This window comes from Cercospora kikuchii, assembly GCF_019650295.1.
Source record: "Cercospora kikuchii DNA, contig_00002, whole genome shotgun sequence".
Classification (NCBI taxonomy): Eukaryota; Fungi; Ascomycota; class Dothideomycetes; order Mycosphaerellales; family Mycosphaerellaceae; genus Cercospora; species Cercospora kikuchii.
In genome coordinates this window covers 3,835,352-3,857,433 of record NW_025408583.1, presented here as the reverse complement: position 1 = coordinate 3,857,433, position 22,082 = coordinate 3,835,352, and the positions used below count along the sequence as shown (strand labels likewise).

The window sequence follows — 22,082 nt, the reverse complement described above, 5'->3', positions numbered from 1 at the left end:
GCCTTCGCCTCTCTACGCGCCGCCTCGACCGCAATAAGCACCCATACGAACAATCGACTCACTTCTCCATCTGAGTTAGCGATCTACTAGAACGCAATCACCGAAACGAAAACCGACAATCATGCTGTTCTTCAGCTTCTTCAAAACGCTCGTGAACCACGAAGTCACAGTGGAACTGAAAAACGACATTTCGATTCGCGGGACGCTGAAGAGCGTGGATCAGTATTTGAACATCAAGCTGGATGATATCTCGGTGTTGGAGGAATTGAAGTATCCACATTTGGTACGTGCAATTCCCACACTCAGGACAGAAGGCATTGGGAAGAGGATCGGCAGTCATGGGAATCTAGAAGAAATGATAGAAAGAGTGCTGACGATATTGTGTTGCGACAGAGCTCCGTCAAGAATGTCTTTATTAGAGGCAGTGTTGTGCGATATGTGCATTTGCCTGCTGCGGCGGTGGATACGCCTTTGTTGGAGGATGCTACGAGGAGAGGTAAGTTTAATTGATTTGGAAAGATTGGGTACTAGTGACTAATGGGTTGCAGAGGCTTCACAGACTGCGGCGAAGGCGAAGGCTGGGTGAAGAGGCAGCGTGGGGAAAGGCGTGGACGGCCAAAAATACACACTGGACAAAGAAGATGTTGTGACAAGGGCAGTGATTTGCGAGCTGCGCTGAAACTAAGACTTGCTGAGGTTCGTGGTCGTGAACAGATGAACACCTTGGCTGCTGCGCCGGCGGCGTGGTCCTGGCGAAGTCGACAGTTCGCCTCTGGACACGCAAAAGTGCCGCATGTGCTCTCGACGTGGCGCACATACTGCCTCACTGTCGCTTCGATGCAGGACTTCGAGTCCCACGAAAGCAAGACAAGAGTGCATAGCATGCTTTATCGAATGTTCTGGTTTCTTTTACAGTGTTCCTGTAGATCACCATTGTTTCCCGAAAGCACTAACGAGCTTGTCGTTCAGAACACGAGTCTACTGTTTCAAAGTGGACTACGACATCGCTTGCCATCTCTCAGCAGGCCTGCGAGCTTCACGAGGAGGCCTCATGACGCGAATGTGCCCCCGCCGAGCCTGGCGAAGTTCATAATTTACTACACGCAAGGTGCCTAGTTGTCCTTGCGCATTGTAGCGCGAGGTGTGCACGGCAATCACAAGCAACTGTCAAAATATGCGTACCATGAACCAAACCAAGCAGGCTCCCGACACCATGTTCTCTGTACGAGAGGTGGTACATGCCCAATGTCTGCAAGCCGGCTTCCACGTGCCACGAGGCATCACGGGTATCCGCAGAAGGCATGTTCAAAAAGGGCCCACCACGTCTCCTCCCCAGGCCTTTCAACTCATCTTGCACTTTGTGCAGACTCACCAAGTACATTCGCTTTCCGTCCATCACAGTACACGCTCACTTCCATCTCACAAATTTTCGCCATGCGGTTCTTATCCGCAGCAAGTCTGCTCGCGACGTTGGCAGCTGCCAATTCTGTCGTACAAGTCAATAACTTCTGCTCCTTCTCTCACTGGATCACGATCATGAATGGGACATTTTTTGTGGAGGGTGAGCAGACCATGGAATTGAATCGTCAGGTCGCGTGAGTGTCCTTGCTATGATCACCATTGATCAGCATCACTGAGAAATTTTAATGAGCTGACTACTCCGTAATCGATTATAGCTATCAAACGGGCATCAATGGGAAAGGAAGTAAGTCTAATCCTCCGCTCATCAACGCCGTTTGAGAAAAAGCGCGAACAACCGATACTAAGATAGCTACTTCACCAGACTCCCTCGGCATTACCGCGTCCAACAACTACTGGACGACCGCAACACCCAAGGTCGTTCTATACTACTCTCTAGACCAAGGACAAATATCATGGTCGATCAACAGTCTCGATGGGGAGCCATACGCGATGGATCACTTCAACGTAAGTTTGCTGCGCTAGTGTACATGTCGGAGCTCGGATCTTGGCTGACTGAATAGGTCACGACTGCTCTTGGAGATGCCGACGAGAACTTTGATATTTGCGGTAGTGCCGTAGGTTACGAGGGCAAGGGCCATAGCTGTGCTGATACGGGCAATGTGACGTTGAATTTGAACCTTTGTCTTGGTCCGGAGTGGGGGCGGTAAGGCGAACAAAACTCTAGTGCTGAGCGATCTCTCAATGGGGTATGGAGAGTGAAGTGATATTCGTCTAGTCTGTGGAGCTGGACTTTACATGACTGAGGAAGCACGATGTGAACTTCGCTAGTGTCGCAAGCTTCTACGTGTTATTATGAAATGATGATTCCATTACAAATGCCTCATTTGGGGCGACGTGCCAGCTGACGCTCCGAGTCGGCGAAATCGAACATGTCATGGGGAATACTGAGCGTAGAATACGCGCAAGTCTCTGGTTCTGGCACGCCCAATCCACCAAGGCCAAGACCTTCGGCCTGTGTTTGCCATTCGCCTATTTTGCCGCCATCAAGTTTTGCTGACACGGATACAATTGAGTTCGCAGTCTGTGTCGAGACAATCCAGATCATGCCGTTGTGCTCCACCGCACTGACGATAGTCTGTGTTTTGACTTGCTCGTTGGCAGGACAGTCCGGAAAAGCTATCGTATCAGTAGTGATTGAGTTGGGCATGTGAATCCAACCATCCTCATTCGCTTCGAGTGTGAAGTACGACACTGCGCTATCCCAAACATAGAAAACATGGATGAAGTGTGTCTTCGGTCCGCTTGTCACTACAATGTGAGGAGCGCAGCACGTTTCAATCCCCGGGATTTCTTGGATCGTCCATTGGCTGCCGCTGTCGGTGGAAAGCTGATTGAATTGTGAGGTTGGTATGCCTGCCAGGCGTATAGTGGCTTGGTCGTCTGTTCCAGGAAATGCTGTATAAATGTAGGAATCATCGCCTCTTCCACCAACGGAGAAAATTTTCATCCAGCTGGGTCTGGAGTATGACACTTCCACGTCGTTGATTCTGTATCGTTTCCAGGTCACGTCGCCGTCTTGAGTAGCGTTGAAAAAAACGCAGGGCCACGCTATATCTTCATCATCATCATCACCGTCCAAGGTTGTTGGATGTACGCAGGCTGCAATAACCCATGCTCTATTGTGTAACAGAAAACCGGTATCAGCGGGCAGGTAGCTGCTTTCGCCGTCAGGAAGCACTGCGTGCTTCGCCGTGATGTTGCCATGCTTGCTGATGACGGTATGACAGAGTTCCTGAACGTCATCGTCTACTTTTCTGGTTGCTAAGAGGTGCAAAATCTTGCTCTCCTCGTCGTACGCGACCGTCCCTATTGGTCCCGTAAAGGATTGATCGCCTACTGAGGCGCTTGTCATAGTGAAGTAGCCGTCTTCAGGGGACGCTTCAGAGAATGCCCATAGTTCCAAGCCGCCGTCGACTATCCAGGCCAGCACAGGGGCCATGGGGGATTGAGGATCGGACATGGTGCAAGTGTGACCAATAGAGTGTTTACAGTACGTCGAGGCAGTCTTGGAGCTTCCCAGCGAGCACGGTGCTGCAGAACATGGCTCCCCATACTCCTAGATAAATAGCAACACACTGCATACCTCATCATCACTCGTCTCTGCATTCGAGCCGCCAGCTTGATCCGTGGCTTCTACAGCTGTGCGCCACGCCGGGTTTGATGCACAAGATGCAAGCTAGAGCGGCGTCAGCCTGGGGGGAATACGTGTACGTGCCTAGGCGCATTCGGACGGCATGTGCCACGCTAGACTCACGGGCGGTCCTCCAGGACGATGCGGGGTGAAGTCGCTACCTGCGTCGTTGCCGTGCAGAAGAAAAGGCAGGAGACGAGCAGGGCAGATCCGTGGACTTGGCGCGCCTCGCCGACCGCCGCTTGTCCCCTTCAGCTCGCCACATGGACACTACACGCCGCACGACACGCTCGTGACATTTTCGAGCTCACCGTCTGCGGCAGCACGCACGCTCACACCAAACGGGATTTCCCCTCATCTCGGACGCTATTGTAGCCACATCTCGACGCTATCGCAGCCAAGGCAATAGCTGTCGTTCTTGCAGATTGGCGGTCGGACACAGCACGCTTTGTACCGCTTCAAGAGAGGAGATAACGCCCGCAGACACATGGAAAGCTGGGCATCCTCCCTGTGGCTAGCTGAGCTATTTGAATATGGCTAGCTTGGCTACTTGTCTATGGCTAGCTCAGCCACCTGTCTATGGCTAGCTCAGCTACTTCTCTGTGGCTAGCTCAGCTACTTCTCTGTGGCTAGCTGAGCTCCTTGTCTATGGCTAGCTGAGCCGCTTCTCTGTGGCTGGCTGAGATGCTTTGCCTTGTTACGGGCACTATCACAGCTGTCGCTGTTGCATTGTGGCGACGATTCTCTGCGCGCATTACCCAGCTTGGAAGCTTCGAGGCAACGCCGGCATCCTGGCCTTGTTGAAGTACCTCAGCTAGCCACATTCACCTAGCTGCGGTGAGAACGGTATGGCGAGCAAGCTAATCGTTATTACTGTGCCGGGTCTGAGAAAGCCCCATGATTGATCGATGAAGTAGTGGCCTTTCCTGGATGCATCACGAGCAAATTGTGTTGTTGAATTGCCAGACATCATGGCCGACGAGATCTCTATCGACAGGCCGTTCGGGCGACACTGGACTGATAGCAATGGCGTCTCGCGCTATTCCCTTCCCCTCGATGTTCCCAAAGGTGTTGGCATGGGCAATGAGCCCTCGATATCTCTGGAGTATATCCAGAGTGGCGGCAATGGTGTGCTAGGTCTCGGTTGGGTATTATCGACCTACTCCTCTGTCAGACGTATCCCGGCAACGGTCGCCAAGGGGGCGGAACGCCCAACGCTCGATGTCGATCGACGCACAGAACAGCTCGCTTTAAATGGCCAGGCGCTGTTGAATATTGCGGGCGAGTATCACAGCCCAGGGGCAACGTACACCACTCAAATCGGTCAAGACGTCCAAGTCGTGGCAGCGCACGAGACGGAAGGTTTCGTGGCCACAGATCGAAGCGGTCGACGTCAAATTTATGGCGCAACCCAGCAAGCCCAAAGGACCGCCAAAGTGGCAGCAGCTACTGAAGTCCGCGAATGGTTTTTGGAGAAAAGCATCGATGTATTTGGCAATTATCAAACCTTTGCTTACAACAAGAATCCCCTTCCACAGCTCGGGTCTCTGGAACAAGGTGTCAACTATCTGGAGAGCATTCGATTCACATCGAATGACAAGGCGACTTACAGTGGCCGCTGGCGCGCGAATTTTGTTTATCAAACTCGAGAGGATTTCGTCGTCATCACGAATGGGCATGATCAAAGCACGTCTGGCTGTCTCCTGAAACGTGTAGACTTCGATCTACTCGACGCGGGCGGAACGAAGATCCAGACGATGAAGAGTTACATCTTCACATATACTCACTCGGCGTCTTCTGGGGTCTCCCTGTTGACAGCAGTCGCTGAGATAGGCGTTGATGGGAGCAGCCTCACACCAACAACATTTGACTACGGAGTGAACTATGCGCTTATGAAGCCAGAGCAGCTATTTGTGCCGGACAAGACTGCAGCGATCTCTTTGCCAAGCGTCGAAAACATCGCTGCCGTTTTGCCAGTGAATGTCTCGGGGCGCACGCTATGTGATCTAGTCGCTGTGCGTCACGACTCAGCCACGGGTGTGATGTCTCTCAAAACTTGGCTTGCGACTCCGAGCACGCCTCCTCCCGCAGGGTCTCCCACGATTAACTGGTCAGAAACATCCATGTCGGGCCGATCAAGTATCTCCAAACTCCCCTATGGGCCACGTGGAGCGCTTTCCGGCGATAATTTCACGATGTTGTGTGCCGATCTGAATGGAGACGGTCGAACAGACATAATTATGCCTTACAGGACAACCGGGGATATGCTCAGCTTTTCAATATCGCAATCGATTGGCACAGGCTTCAAAGATTTTGTCAACGTTTACACAGGAAAGGCGTGGCAGTCCGATTGTAAGTTCTTGGCCCTCGATTGTGATGGAAATGGCCGAGTCGATATTGTACAGATCTACAAGCACAGCAATCGCATCGCCTTCCGGGTATTTTGGGCCCTATACGACCATGTCACGGGAATTGCAACGCTCGATGCACCTGTAGAAACAGTGACGACCATGGCATGGACGGAGAGCAAAGAATGGCTCATCTCGGACATTGATCACAACGGCCTTCAGGGATTGATCCGCGTCTACACTGAAAAGACAAATCGGGGAGCTGAGCTCAGGGCCTGGGCGTTTCGTATATCTCCTGATCCTGCCAAGAGAGGAGTGTTCATGCCCACAACAGAGGAGCCTTCCACAATCGGACAATTTACGCACGAGGAGGCGAGGAGCTTGACCGTCCTCACCACCGACATCAATGGAGACGGAGTAACAGACTTGCTCATCTGCCAACAGATAAACAGTGTCGATCGCCTCCACGTCGATTTTGTTTTCCGCAGCTTTCTCAATAACGGGCAAGGTGCCTTCACAGAACGGGGGAATGCTATTCGACAACAGCGAACATTTCGAAGTGGTGAACAGCCAAGAAACCCTTGTAGATTCTACGCGACTAGCCTTGACGGATCGAGGTTCCCGTCCATAGTTTGTGCATTTCAGCAGAGCTACTCGCACGACTGGGTCTGTCTCGTTGCGTCTGGCAGTTCTGACGGCCAAGTCAAGGAGCTGTACCCATCGCCAGGAGCTAGCAGATCCTCGGTGTTGATCGCGCCGGCAGGCACGTTGCATCACTCTCCAGGCCAAGAGATAGATCTTGCATCAGTCGATATTGATGGCACAGGCAAGGTGAGTATCGTACGTCATGAAAAGCGCAAACACCACTGACCCGTACGTTCATTCAGGCTGGATGGCTGCTGACTACCAATGTCAATGGCAGCTGGTCGGCCTGTCCGGTCTACAATGCCAGTGGGGTGCCTGACTTGCTCACTTCCACGACGAACCCCCTTGGACTGAAGGTGGACGTCTCGTACATGCCCATGTCTGACCAGCGAGCGTACAAATCGGCTAGACAATGGCATGACATCTCCATGCCCACAGACCAAGCCGTACGAGACGTCATTGCATCGCAGAGCCTCGTGGTAACCCGTACAGTTTCCTCGAACGAACCACTGATCAATAATCTGCCGTGGAGACAAGAAATCATCCGGTCTTATAGCAATGCGAAAATCAACCTCGAAGGTCGTGGTTGGCAGGGCTTCGAGAAGACCACCATGCTTGACGTCTCTTCAGGCGTTCTGTTGGAGGAGCAATTCCACCAGGTCTGGCCACTGTCTAAGATCAAGTTTCAGACGACAACTATTGCTACAAAGACACCAAAGTTGTCGACCCAGGCAAATGGTGATGCATCTCCAGATGATATCTCCGCTTTGCTGAGCAGTGGCACAATTATCCAGAGGGAGAGGCTGGACTTTGATGTGAAGTCACTGAACGTGAATGAGTGGGATACCCGAAGGGTTCTTCAGTCGGCCAAAGAGTTGTTTCAGTACGACAACGGGAAGCCGTGGAAGATATCGTCAGGAATGAATTGGACACATGACGATAACGGAAACATGATCAGTGAGGAATCTTGGGAATCAGACGCAACATTGAAGACGAGATCGAACCAATTGTGGAAATTGTTTTCCTATGCTGAGATTGGCACTGCCGAGGGAATGCCGGTGAGGAAGAAGGTCACGACAAATGTCCAAAACAAAAGCTTTGATGTGTTTGAGGCTGGCGACATTACTCTGACCAAAATCACATATGACAAGGCGGCACCCTTCGTTCGAGAGACGGTACACTGGTCTTCTGACCACAACAAGTTCATCGGCGAAACATACGAGCATGACGCTTTTGGCAACAGAATCAAGGCTTCTGACGCTGTCGGCCTTACAACCAACGTCAAGTATAGTACTGATTATCCCAATTGTGCTGTGCAGACAACGCAAGAGGCTCCCGGACTGAGTCTGACGACGCTATCTGCAAACAACGCCTACGATATGCAGACTTCAGCTGGACGATCTTCGACTGGTGTGCTCCAAGCTCTGACTCACGACGCCTTCGGCCGCAGAGCACAGAGCATGGTCATTACGACCGACCCAACAGATTCGACGATCACGTACCCAACGAGGACCAATTATCCGACAGCAGCCAGCGCAGATCTCGCTCAGACATTGTCGCAGGCTCGGTTGGTTTGCCAGAGCCGCACGGAGTACAAACGAATGAAAACAAGGTCCGGAAAGAATCTGCTGACCAGGTTTGTGACTAAGTACAGTTCAGCAGACGACAAGAGCAGCACAACTCTATGCGAAGCCATAGACTGCACCGGCCGCGTTCGTATCTCTCGCAAACAAAGTGGCTCCTTCGAGCCTGTCTGGATGTATTATACCTTCGAAAGCGGAGGAAGCAATCTCGTGCGTAGTACGCCCTGGCATCTTCCATCTAATATAGAAGATGGCTTTGACTGGTCTCCTCCGGTTGAGAAGTGCATACTATCGGCTTATGATGCACTCCGGCGTCCGGTGTTGCAATACCGTCCACGAAGCGCCGCTGCCAAGTCTGCGACGCTCATGCAACACAGCTATGTCGATGGGGGCACAAAGTCTACATCGATCACGAAATACTGTGACGAGAAAGGAGTCGAGACGAGCGACAAGGAGATCGCTAAGACTCTAAACACATTCCGGAATGTGGCTGGTCAGCCGCAGTTGATCGGCACGATAGATGAATCGGGGTTGTCAACTTCCATCGATTATGACGTGGTCGGACGTATTACAGCAATGACAGACTCTTCTGGGCACGTGGAAGCCCGGGAGTACAATGCAACTGGTCAATTACTCAGCATCAATAACAAATACCAGAACACCATGGGAAGTGCTGCCGGAAAGGCAGTGGTCTTCACGTATGATGAAAGGGGGCGACTCCTCACGACCAAGAATGTCATGGGTGAGACGAACAGATTAGAATACGATGCCAAGGGCCGCATTCTTCAGAGCATTGGAAGCGACTTACGAACTACGACAAGAACCTTTTCGTCTGCTGCGAACGGTACCAGCATGCTTTCACGCGTAACAATATCCAAGCCTTCATCGACCAATGTCGAATCGCAGTACGACTTCACCTATGATCAGCGTGCCAGATTGTCGTCGAGTCAGATCTCCATTTCGGGCACCGGCACATACAGCTTCAGCTATCGTTACGACTGGCAAGATCGTCTCATCGAAAAGGTTCTGCCGAACGGTACCAAATTGCAGTCCTCTTACATGGGAGACCTGCTCGCGGAAGCTAGGATTGTCTCTGCCGACGGCAAGACAGTCAACGTCACATCGTCTTACGCAACCTACAACCCCCAAGGGAGTGTCCAATCTTCCCAGCTCTCGTCGGGAGCATTTTTGTCGGCAGGCAGCATAACCTTTAACTCGGAGCACGATGAGCTGAACACGCCAATGAAGCGATCGATGCGCGGCAAGGGCGACCTTGCGTCGATGACTTATACAATTAATGAGAAAGACCAGATTGCGAGCATCACTGATGTTCTAACGCAGGAAGTGGTGGCGTATACTTATGACAAGCAGCGCCTGGCGGCTTCGCAGCACGCTGACGCGACTTTCAACTATGCCTACGATGCCTCTGGAAACATCACTAGCCTCGGCGATATGCAGTTAGCTTATGCCCCAGCATCAATCACGGGAACAAGAAACGGAAGCACTGCGTACGAAGCGAAATTCGATGGCGCAGGGCGTCTCACCAGCCGGAAGCTGGGCGATGTTGAGCATGCACTCACATACGCAGGAGGAAGCAGATTGTCACAAATTAAAGACCTCGAAGCAGGCACAATCACTTCCTTCTTACAAGATCCCGATGGCAATAATATTCTTTGCCAAAAACCTGATGGATCGAAGCAGATAACACTGGGTCAAGAGTATCGAGTCGATATTGCCAAAGATGGTGCGGAGACGACAGGCGTGACACTTCTTGGCCCAGAAGGGCCTGTCGCTCAATTAAAGACACAGTCAGATGGAAGCAAGCACTTGAAGGCGTATCTGCTCGATCATAAAGGCACTGTGACGCATAGTTACGACTGCGACAAGGCCACTGTGACGAAACAAAACTTCTCTGATTACGGCAAATCTCTCGCGAGGAGTGAAGAGAATGGACCAGGTTTCGAAGGGAAAGTGCAAGACACTGACAGTGGACTGATCTGTTTCGGAGGGAGGTGGTACGATCCTGTCATCGGAAGATTCATTACCCCTGATACAGTCACGGATATTTCTGGTTTGGGGAAGAGAGATGGATTGAATCGCTATGTGTTTGAAAACAATGATCCTGTCAACCATGTAGATCCTACGGGCCACTGGAGCTGGGATGCCATAGGTGGCATAATCCTGGGTGCCGTACTGATCGGAGCCGCGATAGCAGTCACAGTCGCCACTGCCGGAGTCGCAAGCCCACTTGGCGCTGCTCTAGCTGCTGGGTAAGTACCTTACTTTTGCGACAAACCATGGGAAACATAGAAATAGGCTTGACTAATTTTTTCAGGGCCGTGGGCGCACTCATATCAGCAGGAAGCACAGCAATCTTCTACTCCATCGACCACATGGACGCCTCAAACGAGAACATCGACCACGGCAAATTCTGGAAAGGCTTCTTCTGCGAAGTCGCAGTCTCTGCCGCCGTCGGCTTTATCACAGGAGCCGCCGGAGAATTCCTATGGGGCGCCAAAGGCGTCTGGAATCTGACCCAAGTTGGAGCGCGTTCCCTCTCTCCGGCAGCGAGCGCCACGCTCACGGATAGCCTCAATCTAGCCATCAAGACGGGCGGAGAGGCTCTCATGAGCGCCATCTCCAACGAGGTGAACCAGATCGCCGATAATGGTATCGAAAAGTCCTTTTCGGATCCTGATAAAGACCTGACAGATGGTTTGGGCCAGGCCGCCGCTCAAGGAGCTCTTTCGGGGGCACTCACGCACCTGGGCGGCGACTTCCTCGGCGGCAAAGCGGCGGCGAAGAAAGCTGGCAACATCGTTTGGGGAGAGGTCAAAGAGGCCGCCGGGAAGGGAGCGAGGAAAGCAGAGACGACCTTTGAGCGTCTAATGGGCAAGCTCAAATTCAACCCCGTGGAAGAGGAGTTCGAAATGCACGCGCTAAGGTGGACCACCGTTTCCTCAGAAAATACTGTGCGTGGAATGCCGAGAATGTTCGCGACGATTATCGAAGATTTTGAGCGGTCTGCGCCTGCACTTAGTGAAATTGGTTTCGTCAAGCTGTGAGAGTATAGTAGCCTTGCGAGGGTAGAGAAGATGCAAATCTAGCACTGTTTACTGTACCTCGACTTGGTTCTAATGCTGAGGATTAAATCGGGATCCCGAGAAGCATGATGGCAACACCTGCTGCTGATAACGAAGTCGATGAAAGTGGTGTGGGAGGAGTAAAGTATGTAGGCAGCCCAATGCCTGTCCCTGCAGCGGGCGCGGGCAATGGCGGGGCAGGCAGCGCGCGCAAGCTTCCTTGAAACGAAACATGTGAAGAAAAATTATGCACCGCAGCTGCCAACGCATCACAAACCTGCTTCATCTTAAACATCGACTTCCACTGTCGCTTCCACCTTTTCCACCGCGACCGATCAACTTCCACTCGACCACTGCTCGCCGTAGTCTTATCAGCACCATGTCCGAAATCACCCACCCCACCATCAAAGATGGCTGGTTCCGCGAGATCAACAAAATGTGGCCTGGTCAGGCCATGACCCTCAAAGTCAACCAAGTCGTGCACCACGAAAAGTCCAAATACCAAGATGTCCTCATCTTCGAGTCCTCCGACTACGGCATGGTCCTCGTCCTCGACAATGTAATCCAATGCACCGAACGCGACGAATTCTCCTACCAGGAAATGATTGCCCATTTGGCACTCTTCTCCCACCCAAACCCAAAGAAAGTTCTCGTCATTGGCGGCGGAGATGGAGGTGTCTTGCGTGAGGTGGTCAAGCACGAGAGCGTGGAAGAGGCGACACTATGCGATATCGATGAGGCAGTGATTCGATTGAGCAAGAAGTACTTGCCGGGCATGTCAGTGGGTTTCAACCACCCCAAGTGCAAGACACACGTTGGAGATGGATTCAAGTTCTTGGATGACTACAAGAACGAATTTGATGTGATTATTACGGATTCGTCGGATCCGGATGGGCCAGCAGAGGCCTTGTTCCAGAAGCCCTACTTCCAGCTCCTGCACGATGCTTTGCGAGAGGGAGGGGTGATCAGTACCCAAGGTTGTAAGCCCTTCTCCATTTTGACACCATGATGAAGAGGTGTCTGAGAAATTGTTTACTAACTGCTTTTGCGTCTAGCTGAGAACCCATGGCTGCACTTGAACATTATCCAGCAGCTCAAGAAGGACTGCAAGTCCGTTTTCCCTGTCGCCGAGTACGGATGGACCACGATCCCGACCTACCCTAGCGGCCAAATCGGTTTCATGGTCTGCACCAAGGACGCGAGCCGCGATGTCACCAAGCCTCTGCGCACGATTTCCGACGAGAAGGAGGATGAGTTGTTCAGATACTACAGCAAGAAGGTGCACGAGGCGGCCTTTGTGCTTCCAAAGTTTGCGGAGAAGGCGCTGCGCGAGTAGAACTGCGAGAAGGGGCACTATGGGAACAATTGCTCTGTGCTTACGATAGCATTGCGAAGAGGGTTAAAAGTGAAATATTAAGGGACAAGCCAATGGGCTGCGATTAGACTGTAGATGAGCCATGCGATACGATATCCGATTTCAATTGATCGACTCCATTCACATTTCAGTGACGATAAACATTCGTGGGAACGATTGATGCGATGGGAAATGTAATGGTAGGGAGAGGGAAATGATTCAGACCATGATCAACCTGTACAAATTACTCTCCTAAGGAAAACGCTCAATAAGATCGGTATGCTCGTGCCTTCATTACGCCTCTAATGCCCAGTGCTCAGTGCAGCAAGCGCATTTTCATGACCAGTAGTGGTAGCAGACCTAAGTCTTTGTTCCTTCTCGCTTCACTGCTGCCGTCGGCCTTTGCAAAGTCGCAGATATGGGGTATCTCGGTAGGTGGGTGGTAGTGTTTCTCATCGTATCATAGCGCCATCACGCATCGTCGTCGCTCATCGCAGGCAAGCTCGTTAAGCTTGTTGCTGTTGGTTTCGCATGTTTCAAAGCTGACTCGCGCGGGTGGTACTGTCTCTCCGGCTCTCGCAATACTCTTAATACTTAAGAATGATGTACCTGTGGTTTCACATGTTAGTGTGGCTGTGAGAGGTGAGAGGGGCAGTGGGGAGTGTCAGCTTACAGAGCGTGGATGATGCCGGGAATGTAGCCGAGAATGGTCAAGAGCAAGTTGATGAGGAGATCGGCGCCGCAGCCACGCTCGAGGAAGACTCCGAGAGGTGGGAGGAGGATCGCGAAGATGATCTTGATGATGTCGCTGTGAGGTTGCTGTTAGCATTGTGCGCTCTCCAGTCGTAGAAGTGTAGTTGCTGGCGCGTTCGGAAGCCGCGCGCATCCGACGCGAGAGCTTGTGGTGGGTAGCTTACCTTCCGGTGAAAGGCATGGTGACGGTGGTTTGGTGTGGTAGTGGTGAGGTTACTTGAGGACGAAGTGGGCAGGCTTCTAGAGCTTGTCGTCGCAGGGTGTTTGCTGTGGTGTTTGTGGTGAATGGGGGAGGAAGAGAAACACAAGTCAGGCGCTGCTGGCGACAATATACTTGCTCGTCACTTCTGACGTAACACCAGCGCACTCATTCACACTTCTTGGTGCACGAGAGCACAGGGCACTTGGCCAGCCGGCACGTCTCACACACTGACCCACCCACAAGGCACAACGCTCGACTGCTTGCTGCGCTCCTCGGAACCAGCCACCGAGCCACGCAGACTACGAAACTCAGCACGACGTGATAGCTTTTCCCCATCGAAAGATGACGCTGGGTTTGAGGCTGATACCCTCCGCCACCATCACAATTTGTTTGCCTGTTCTCAGCCGCTCTCTGCACCCACCGCGCGAACATGCATCGACGCTGGGCACAAGATAACAGGCAGTCAGCTGCGTCAGCTACACACCGCGCTCATGACCCGATGATGTATGATCTGCACCCGCTACGCGTGCGTCGGCTCGACAAATGCCAAACCCTGTCGAGCGACTAAATCCAAGAAAAAAGAGGCGTCATGCTGTGGCGCTGCTTGCCTTATTCGCCGCGAGAACCGGCATCATTGTCTGCAAAAAGTGGAACCACGGCCTCGAAACCTGCGCAGAGCAGTTCTGTCAATTTGCGGAGGTGGCTTCTCTGCCCATCATATCGAGATGTTCTGTCCTCGATACGTGAGGCTGGTCGCCGCCTGTCAGGCATCGAGATGAGAGAAACTCTCAGGCCACAGAGTTCAGCCACCGCCCAGTGTGCACAGAATGCTTGCCTCGCTGATCTTCGTGGCTGGTGGTCGAACGATCCTCGGAGCAGGCTGGGCGCGTCCTGCTCATCACGTCTCGCGCTTCGTTTAGCCATCGTTTCTGACCAGTGCATAGACGCCACAGCATTTCGCTTGCCTCGAACGCGATGCCTGCACTTCCTACACAGACCGTGAACTTCGTCGCGCCGAATACAAAGTCGTTTTCGCAGAGATGTTGGGATGAATGCGTCCGCGATGATCAAGTCGTCCGGCGTCGGCACACCTGGCATACCGACACAAAAATTATTCCAAGCCGGCCGGACCCACGAAAATCCCTGGTGCACAGTCTGGTGCTAGTGTCCAAGCGCGCAGTCGATGGTTTCTTCGGGCTACCATACCCGAGTCGAAGTGCACGGTGCGGCAGGAACGATGCTGGTGCGGAAGGAAGAGATGTCTTGGTAAGTGCATGCGGTGACAGAGCATAACGCGACAATGTAGGTCTCAGATCGGAAGAAGATTACACCAGCCGCCTTGAAGAGTCGTTGGGCATCGGTCACTGCACCCCGTCGTGAATCCCGTACTGGCTCGACGGCGTAGCAAAAAAGCTGGATGACCAGAACAGGGAGTGGCAGTGGCAGAGTCTTGAGCATTGCACAGCAAGAGCGAGCACGCTTGAGCCAAGGTTGGCAAGACTGGCAAGACCGTGGCCAGCAAGGGCAGAGCACGCCTACAAGCAAGAACCGTGACCAGCGTAGAGGCCGAAAGTAGCTTTGCGAATACGGTACACATTACGACTTCATCTATCTTACAAGCCAAAAAACGATCTATCTGGGTATCTCTAGTTCCACGCCCAAATGCTCCCACCCGATCCGACGCAATGCCTTCGCTCCTGCCATGCCCCAATTCACAAGTACTACCCAAACCAAATGAACACCAGGACCCATGAGCTCTTCTACATACCTCCAAAAGCAGCCGCATCTTTAACAAAGAAGACTAGAAGCTGAATAATCCACTCCTCCTCTTCCCCAGCGGATACACCACAATCGCACTCAAGAACAATCCCACCGTGATTCCGATAGCCACCTGGATGACCGAATACCCCACCGTAAAAGCAATCGAATTTAACCCCTGCAAACTCGTTGAAGCAATCGCCCCCGAACTGACCACCTGCGTCCCATTTGTCGCATTCCCCGTAATCTGGTTCGCACTCGCAATTCCACTGACCAACGATCCATTTACTGCGAGCCCCGAAGGAACCTGCACGAAAATCGCAGGCAACATCGCAGCCGCAGCGAGAGAGTATCCGAGTCGTCGAGGTGCAGCTTGAAAGAACGATTCCGCATCGGCGCTGCTCTTGCGTTCGTGATAGGAACCTTCTTCCATCGTCTTAGGATGTTTCTTTCGGGATTCGAGACGGAACACGCGTTTCCGTACGGCTTTGTAGCGTGGACGAAGTTGGTTTTCCCAGAGATCCAGTGCCATGTTCTCTACTCGGCCACCGATGCGACTGTACAGATTCGCCATAACGCCAATGGCCAGAGCGCCGAGTGTGTTGGAAACTTGGGTGTTTCCTGCGAAGCGTTTGGATGAGAAGAAGTTGACGACGTAGCCAGTGAAAGCAATAATCATCATCATTGGAGCCTGTTTCCATTTGGCTTGGTTGATGATGATGAGACACATGGTGAAGCCGGGAACGAAGAAGAAGAACCAGTGTTCCTCGATAGGTTTGCGGCATTCGGTTTCCGAGGTTGCATTTTTGTCGATCATGCCGTAGATTGCTGTGCCGACTGTGATACCAAAGCCGAGGAAGAGGGAATAGATGATTGCGTAGACCATGCGGACACTACCTGCTACGATCGAGCGGGACTGGAGCTCAAGAGATGCGCAAAGGACCGTGTATCCTGGCAGAATCAATGCGATAGATGATTGAGCCAAGGCTGAGAAGCAGAAGAGGTCGCCGTTGTTGATACTTCCGAATGCGCGGGCGAGGAAGGATGTGACGACCGCTGCCGTGATCTCGAAGACATTAGCGTACAGTTCCGACTGCGGTGCGACATAGAGCTGGAGGATCCCGAGTATGCTTCCAAGAATGAAAGCGATTGGCAGATCAATCAGTCGAGCTCCGAAGGCGAATGGTCCCACGCACACGGCTGCAAGGCCGTAGACAGGAATTCGAATCAGGCGATTGAACTTGGCTTTGCGTCCCGTAATCTCTTTGAGTCTTTTGGTAGCCTCTTCAACGCCGAGCTTGTCATGAATCACTTCCTTGTACACTTCATGGACGTCTCGCAATTTTCCAAGATCCAAGCCTGGAGGTACCTTGACGAGCTTGACCTCACTCGTATGAGTATCTCTATCCTCAAAAGACATGATCATGCTTCCGGGAATGTAGAGAAACTGTGCGTCAGTCTCGAGTGTCCTGGCGCTCATACGCATGTATTCTTCCAATCGGTGTGTGGGCGCTCCATATTCCATGAGAGCTTTGCAGAGTTTCATCAAATACTTCTGTCTCGCGATCGTTTCGGCAATGTGGTTCGTGATTCTGAATTGTTCTGCTTGTCTCTGCTTGGACAATCGATTGAAGACCCCTCCGGAAAGACCGCGCTTGCCAATGCCTGGACGTTTACTTCGTTCCTGGTGCTCTCGCAACTTTTGGTTCACTTGCTCGCCAAATCCAGAGACAGCTGGCGAGCCAAAGCTTGCTGAAGACCCGACGAGCTGAGCCAACGATGATGTTGAATGGTTCTTGCTGCTCCTAGAGGAGTACCAGTGAGATTTGGCAGGATTAGGAGTGCTGGCACCTGACTCCGGAGGCGAATGCTGCGGAGTAGTTGCAGCGCTCGTGTTTTGACTGAAATCGTCACTCCATCGCCTACTGCGGCCTCTAGGTAGAGCGCCTGAAGCAGACCGCATATGACGGCCATCGTGGGGAGATGCCTCGCCATACAATTTCAGCAAGCTGCCGAGAATTCCACCACGGTACTTGGGCGGTCGAGGTTGATAGTCTTCCATATAGTCGCGCTCCTCTGTAGGTGTGACATTACCAGGCGTTACAGCTCCAGAGGCACCACCAGACTCAGACTCTTCGTGCGAATGTTGCAATCTTCCTCGTCCAAATGTGTGCCTTCGGACTAACTTGAATGCTTCCTCTTCTGCAGCTCTTCGCTGTCTTTCCAGGCCGTTGAGGTCCCTCTCGTCATCGGAATAGATATCGTCGTCCTCGTTGAAGTCCTGAAGAGGTATCTCTTCGGGCGAGTTCTTCGACATCCTCCTCCGCCTTGCTGGTGAAGCATGTCGAGAGTTTGGTTCCGAGTGCATGCGCTCAGTAGTCTCGAGCCGTTTGGCTTCTTCATAGGCTTTCCGACTGGCTTGCTGCAATTTCGACCTCTGTTCATCATCGTACTGACCTTCAATATGGGAGATCGGATCGTCCGCTCTTGTCGGACTACGTGCTCTTCGGAGTGCTGGACGGGGTCTGGGCACGTTGAGACTTTGGACAAGCCCGCTTCGAATCTGCTCAGTCTGTTGTTGAGACAGCTCCGGTAGGTGGGATTTGCTCACGCCGGAAAGCAATTGGTCACCACTATTACTCCTGGTGTGTGTATGCGTGGGTGTACTTAGCCCACTTGCATCCGGTGATTCTCCATAGGTAGTGTTCATATTAATGGGAGATGTAGCACCACTGGGAGAAGTCTCCACCCAGCTTGTTCGTTGGCTCCGATCCCCTCCAGGTTCCGCATTGCCTGAGAAGCCGACTTTCTTCTTGCCCTTCGAAGGGGCTGGTCGATCTGTTGGCGTGCCCCCATTGCTGCCGGTCACAGCGCCACTCGAAGTGGGGGTCTGTTTTGGGGACTCCGCCATGACTTTGTTGTCCCCGAAGGGATTCTCAAACTCTTCTACGGGAGTACTCATATTGGAGTCGGCCGACCGATCTGCCGATACCAGATGCGTTCACAAACAACGAGCTTCCCGTTCCAACCGGGCCGGATCCGTCAGAGTGGTTGAACCAGGGCGGTGGTATTCCAACCGGTCTACCACTTTGGGACAAAGGAATGTCGTCGTCCAGAGTTGGTTGCCAAATTTAGAATGTTGTTGTTCGAGCTTGTAAGAACTGGTATGATGAAACGAGCGAAAGCGCAGAGATGTCGCGTTGGTATCTTGAGCGAGTGTGAACAATCGACAGAGATCTTCGATGCTGCTGAGCAATGGAGACGAGTTTCCGAGCAGTGGCGTGAGAACTCAGCTCCAGAGATCCTGTGCTTGTAAGTGATTACAAAAAGCCGTGTGGCAAGAATGAGACAGACGACAAATGTTGCAGAGAATGTCGGGATGCAAGAGAAAAATTGCCTGCCGTGCTGATCAGAAAAGAAGAGAGAGCAGAGCGAGGGGGTGTTGAAGAGGACAACCACGGCAGCGTATCTGGCGGTCGCAACGCAATTCCAGAAAGGAAAGAGAGCACTCGCCAGGACCCATAGCCAGCTACGCATCGAGCAAGTACACTTATCAGTTGACCCACCGAGCATCGAAGCACGACACGACAGCGACAAGCGTCTCGCAGCAGCAGCACGTGCAACAGCAGCTCCCCCAGCGATCGCAGACCCGAGCCCCCGGCAGGCCAGGACGGATGCTTGGGTTTCTCAGCAGAGAGTGGAGTCGCCCATCGCCATCGCCCGGGCAAGCCGCGTTATCGAACGCGCCAGCAGGCAGTGGAATGTCGTCCAAGAGTCAGCGTCAGAAAAAATGCGTGCGATAGAATCGGCAGCAGCGATACGCAGCAGTTCATCCGCTCAGCAGCAGATGGCATCCGGCGGCTGGCGCGAGCAGAACGTGGTCTGTGGCGTTCTCGAACATAAGGTTACTTGAAGCGCCGAAGTAGAGGCGTCGTCGGATGGCAAGTGCAAGCCCTGGCAGGCAGACGCTAGGAGATTGTTCTGCGATTTTCCGCAATGCGCGCAGCAAAGCCATCTGTTGGTGGTCGCTATTCCTCTGGCCTCTGCGCTATCAGTGAGCAGACTCGCGGTGAGAGCCCAATATCATTTCGCGACTATCGCGGCGCAGCAGATCAGAGCGAAGATTCCTGCGGTCACGGGATCCGAAGAGCATCGCCCACTGTGGGGCGTTGATGACTGAAGAGAGGAGAACAAACATCTCCCAACGACAACATGTGAGTCGATTGCTTGGCTCGCCCACGAGGTGCCACGCAAACTTCACCGAACAGAGTTTCGGGATCGACTGCAGGGATTTGCGCTGGGTCATTCAACGACATATTCTTAGAACTCTACACTCTTTCACATGCAATTCTGCGACTCGAGGTATGTCGTGACTGTAAGAATAAAATTTCATGCTGCTTGCGGCCGCTCGTACGGCTCACTAATCCACATGTTGCTCGGCCGTTATATATCCCATAGACACCACCGACACCATCGCTGTTCGTTGCACTCGCAATCAGGAGTATTTACATAGAATGAGATCAGAGGGTCCGCCTCCATCTCCTGAAGACGCGTCTTCCTCGTTGTCCCCAGATGTTGACGCAGGCTTGGTGCAAGCGGTGGCAGTGATGTTCTCCACCGCGCGCACTACCTCCCCGCCATGCAATATGGCTAAAACACAGCATCGGTCTAACAGTCCCACCAGAAGTCATCCAATCATCACATCGTGTCTAAGTCTAGGCAAGGATAGCACGATCTGTAGCGTCTAGATTCTCTCTACGCATGTCATTTAGTAAGCAATTCGTGTCAACTCCACCTCTTCTCCTCTCTGCCATTTCTCCCTGCCTCGGAATTGCCATATCCAGAATCGTTGGCAGAGACGGTCTCGTCGTCTTCGTCAAAGTCGATGTCGAATTCGGGCTCTCGCTCACCCTGCTTCTCTTCCGTGTCGCCTTCCTCTTCGCCAGTCCAGCCCTTCTGCTCTGCAGCTCGAGTGTTCCAGCGCAATGTTCTGGAAATACTGTCGAACCATTCCAGTGGCTGGCCCATGACGGTGGGAAAGGGGTACTGCGAAGCCCGAACGACAACTTCGTCGCCGCGACCAAGCTCAACACGACCTTTGCCGTCAAATGAAACGAAAGCGCCGCCTCGGCCAGTCGATGGTATGGCGACTTTCAAAGCCATATCATCGTTGAGTAGCATAGGTCGAAAGGACAGAGTATGCGGGCAGATGGGCGTCAGAAGGATCGCTGGAATGTCTGGATGCACTAAGCTGCCGCCTGCGCTCAGAGAATACGCTGTGCTGCCAGTCGGAGTGCTCAGAATGATGCCATCCGCGCTGATCCTGGTAAGTAGACTGTCGTTGGCATATAGATCAAGACTTGAGATGTAGGAGCTCGGACCGCGGTCAATAACCAACTCGTTGAGCACCTCATGCGTTTCGCCCTCGATCTTAGCTGATTGAGATTCTGCATCTTCGACGGCGTCGTACGCACTCGTAGCTGTCGAGACGCTGGTCGTCGAGGCGCCAGAAGATCGCAATACCGGCGATGCTGCAGAACGGTAGACTGTACACGTGAAGCGCATCCTCAGGTTGACTCTCATCCCATCTTGCCCCATGACGCGGTTGAGTTGGTCTTTGTATTGCTTGTAATCGAAATTGGTGAGAAAACCCAATGACCCTAGTGAGAAGGCCAGTACAGGTGGCACGATACGTTGAAATAGCCAGGACGTGTAGAGAACCGTGCCATCGCCTCCGAGTGTCAGGACCAGATCGAATAACTCTGGCTTTTCGAGACAAACCGAAGGCGTCCAGAAGTGCAACATGTCCTTGAATCGTTCATCTTGCGCGAGCAGAGAATCCATATCGAATCTTTTCGACCTTCGCAATTTTGAATCGATCCAAACATTGACTCCGACTTCTTTACCATATCTTGGAGTTGCAAGCAAAAATTGCGCCAGCTCTCTTGTCAATGTGATGAGAGTATTGTCTCTGGCTTTCGTGACAATCATAACATTTCGCACTGCGCGCTTGAGAGGTCGTCGTTGTAGTTGTCTTGACACTTCCCGCACACTGGCTGCAGTCTGCATGAGGCGCGAGTGCGACAATTGATCGTCTCCCTTCACCTCTTCGAGAACTTTCTCGATATTCACTGCGTCTCCAAAACGCTTGTGGAAAAAGCAAGGACTTGTCAACGCCGCCAGCCGTGCCATCGAAGGCGTATCTGAACAGAGCTTGAACCTTGCCATTGCGTCCTTGATTTGCTCCTGCTCTTTTGGCGTTCGCGAACGCTTCTCCTCGAGCATTTCCTCGGCTACACTTTGCGCAGCAAAAACCTGCGGCGCAGGCGGTGGTACTCTCGCCGCACCTGTGGAAAAGCGTCGCGGGGTGCTGTCGAGCACGGGAAATTCACGATCGAACGAATCTCTCCTCACGGGCGTCTTCGACAGCGCTTCGCCTAATGCCGACCGCGCGGGTGTGCGAGAGCCATCGTTCGGCGTGCCCGGGTGCGACGTGCGTCCGTCCATGGTGAGCGTGCCTACGCGTGGGTCGTGCGATCGCAGGATACGGCGAGACGATATAGGTGACGCTCGGCACGATTACCGATGGAGATGGCGGGCCAGGATGTGCGCGATGATTCCCTCGGCGTTTAGACGGAGATGTCACAGGCGGGTCTTACGATTGTGTTGTGCCGGTGGTCGCATCGTGAAAGAGAATGTGGCGCAGGAAGGCCATGGTGGTGTGGAGGGCGTCGCGGGAGGAT

The 22,082-nt window shown here is 52.8% G+C and overlaps 7 protein-coding genes across 8 annotated transcripts; 4 read left to right on the top strand and 3 right to left on the bottom strand.

Annotated features, from left to right (window-relative positions):
• Window positions 1–121: 121 nt before the first annotated feature.
• CKM354_000372700 (Sm-like protein LSM2) lies at window positions 122–586 on the top strand (the record flags this gene model as incomplete). The annotated part of the gene is made up of 3 exons (XM_044798941.1): window positions 122–283; window positions 394–496; window positions 549–586. The coding sequence occupies 3 exons, from the start codon at window positions 122–124 to the stop codon at window positions 584–586; spliced, it is 303 nt and encodes a 100-aa protein (XP_044654876.1).
• An 848-nt stretch (window positions 587–1,434) lies between these two features.
• CKM354_000372600 (uncharacterized protein) lies at window positions 1,435–2,129 on the top strand (the record flags this gene model as incomplete). The annotated part of the gene is made up of 4 exons (XM_044798940.1): window positions 1,435–1,595; window positions 1,677–1,705; window positions 1,784–1,926; window positions 1,983–2,129. The coding sequence occupies 4 exons, from the start codon at window positions 1,435–1,437 to the stop codon at window positions 2,127–2,129; spliced, it is 480 nt and encodes a 159-aa protein (XP_044654875.1).
• A 173-nt stretch (window positions 2,130–2,302) lies between these two features.
• On the bottom strand, window positions 2,303–3,442 carry CKM354_000372500 (uncharacterized protein; the record flags this gene model as incomplete). Its single annotated transcript, XM_044798939.1, has 1 exon — window positions 2,303–3,442. One exon carries the CDS (start codon window positions 3,440–3,442, stop codon window positions 2,303–2,305), a length of 1,140 nt encoding a protein of 379 aa, XP_044654874.1.
• A 1,142-nt stretch (window positions 3,443–4,584) lies between these two features.
• On the top strand, window positions 4,585–11,254 carry CKM354_000372400 (uncharacterized protein; the record flags this gene model as incomplete). The annotated part of the gene is made up of 3 exons (XM_044798938.1): window positions 4,585–6,792; window positions 6,849–10,459; window positions 10,525–11,254. The coding sequence occupies 3 exons, from the start codon at window positions 4,585–4,587 to the stop codon at window positions 11,252–11,254; spliced, it is 6,549 nt and encodes a 2,182-aa protein (XP_044654873.1).
• Window positions 11,255–11,651: 397 nt separating this feature from the next.
• Window positions 11,652–12,608, top strand: CKM354_000372300 (the record flags this gene model as incomplete). Of its 2 annotated transcripts, none has more annotated exons than XM_044798937.1 (2): window positions 11,652–12,249; window positions 12,328–12,608. In XM_044798937.1, 2 exons carry the CDS (start codon window positions 11,652–11,654, stop codon window positions 12,606–12,608), a joined length of 879 nt encoding a protein of 292 aa, XP_044654872.1. The 2 variants fall into 2 exon arrangements, with proteins under 2 accessions (XP_044654872.1, XP_044654871.1); XM_044798936.1 differs by having other exon boundaries at window positions 11,652–12,252.
• Window positions 12,609–15,382: 2,774 nt separating this feature from the next.
• On the bottom strand, window positions 15,383–18,301 carry CKM354_000372200 (uncharacterized protein; the record flags this gene model as incomplete). The annotated part of the gene is made up of 1 exon (XM_044798935.1): window positions 15,383–18,301. One exon carries the CDS (start codon window positions 18,299–18,301, stop codon window positions 15,383–15,385), a length of 2,919 nt encoding a protein of 972 aa, XP_044654870.1.
• Window positions 18,302–20,124: 1,823 nt separating this feature from the next.
• On the bottom strand, window positions 20,125–21,846 carry CKM354_000372100 (uncharacterized protein; the record flags this gene model as incomplete). The annotated part of the gene is made up of 1 exon (XM_044798934.1): window positions 20,125–21,846. The coding sequence occupies one exon, from the start codon at window positions 21,844–21,846 to the stop codon at window positions 20,125–20,127; it is 1,722 nt and encodes a 573-aa protein (XP_044654869.1).
• Window positions 21,847–22,082: the final 236 nt, after the last annotated feature.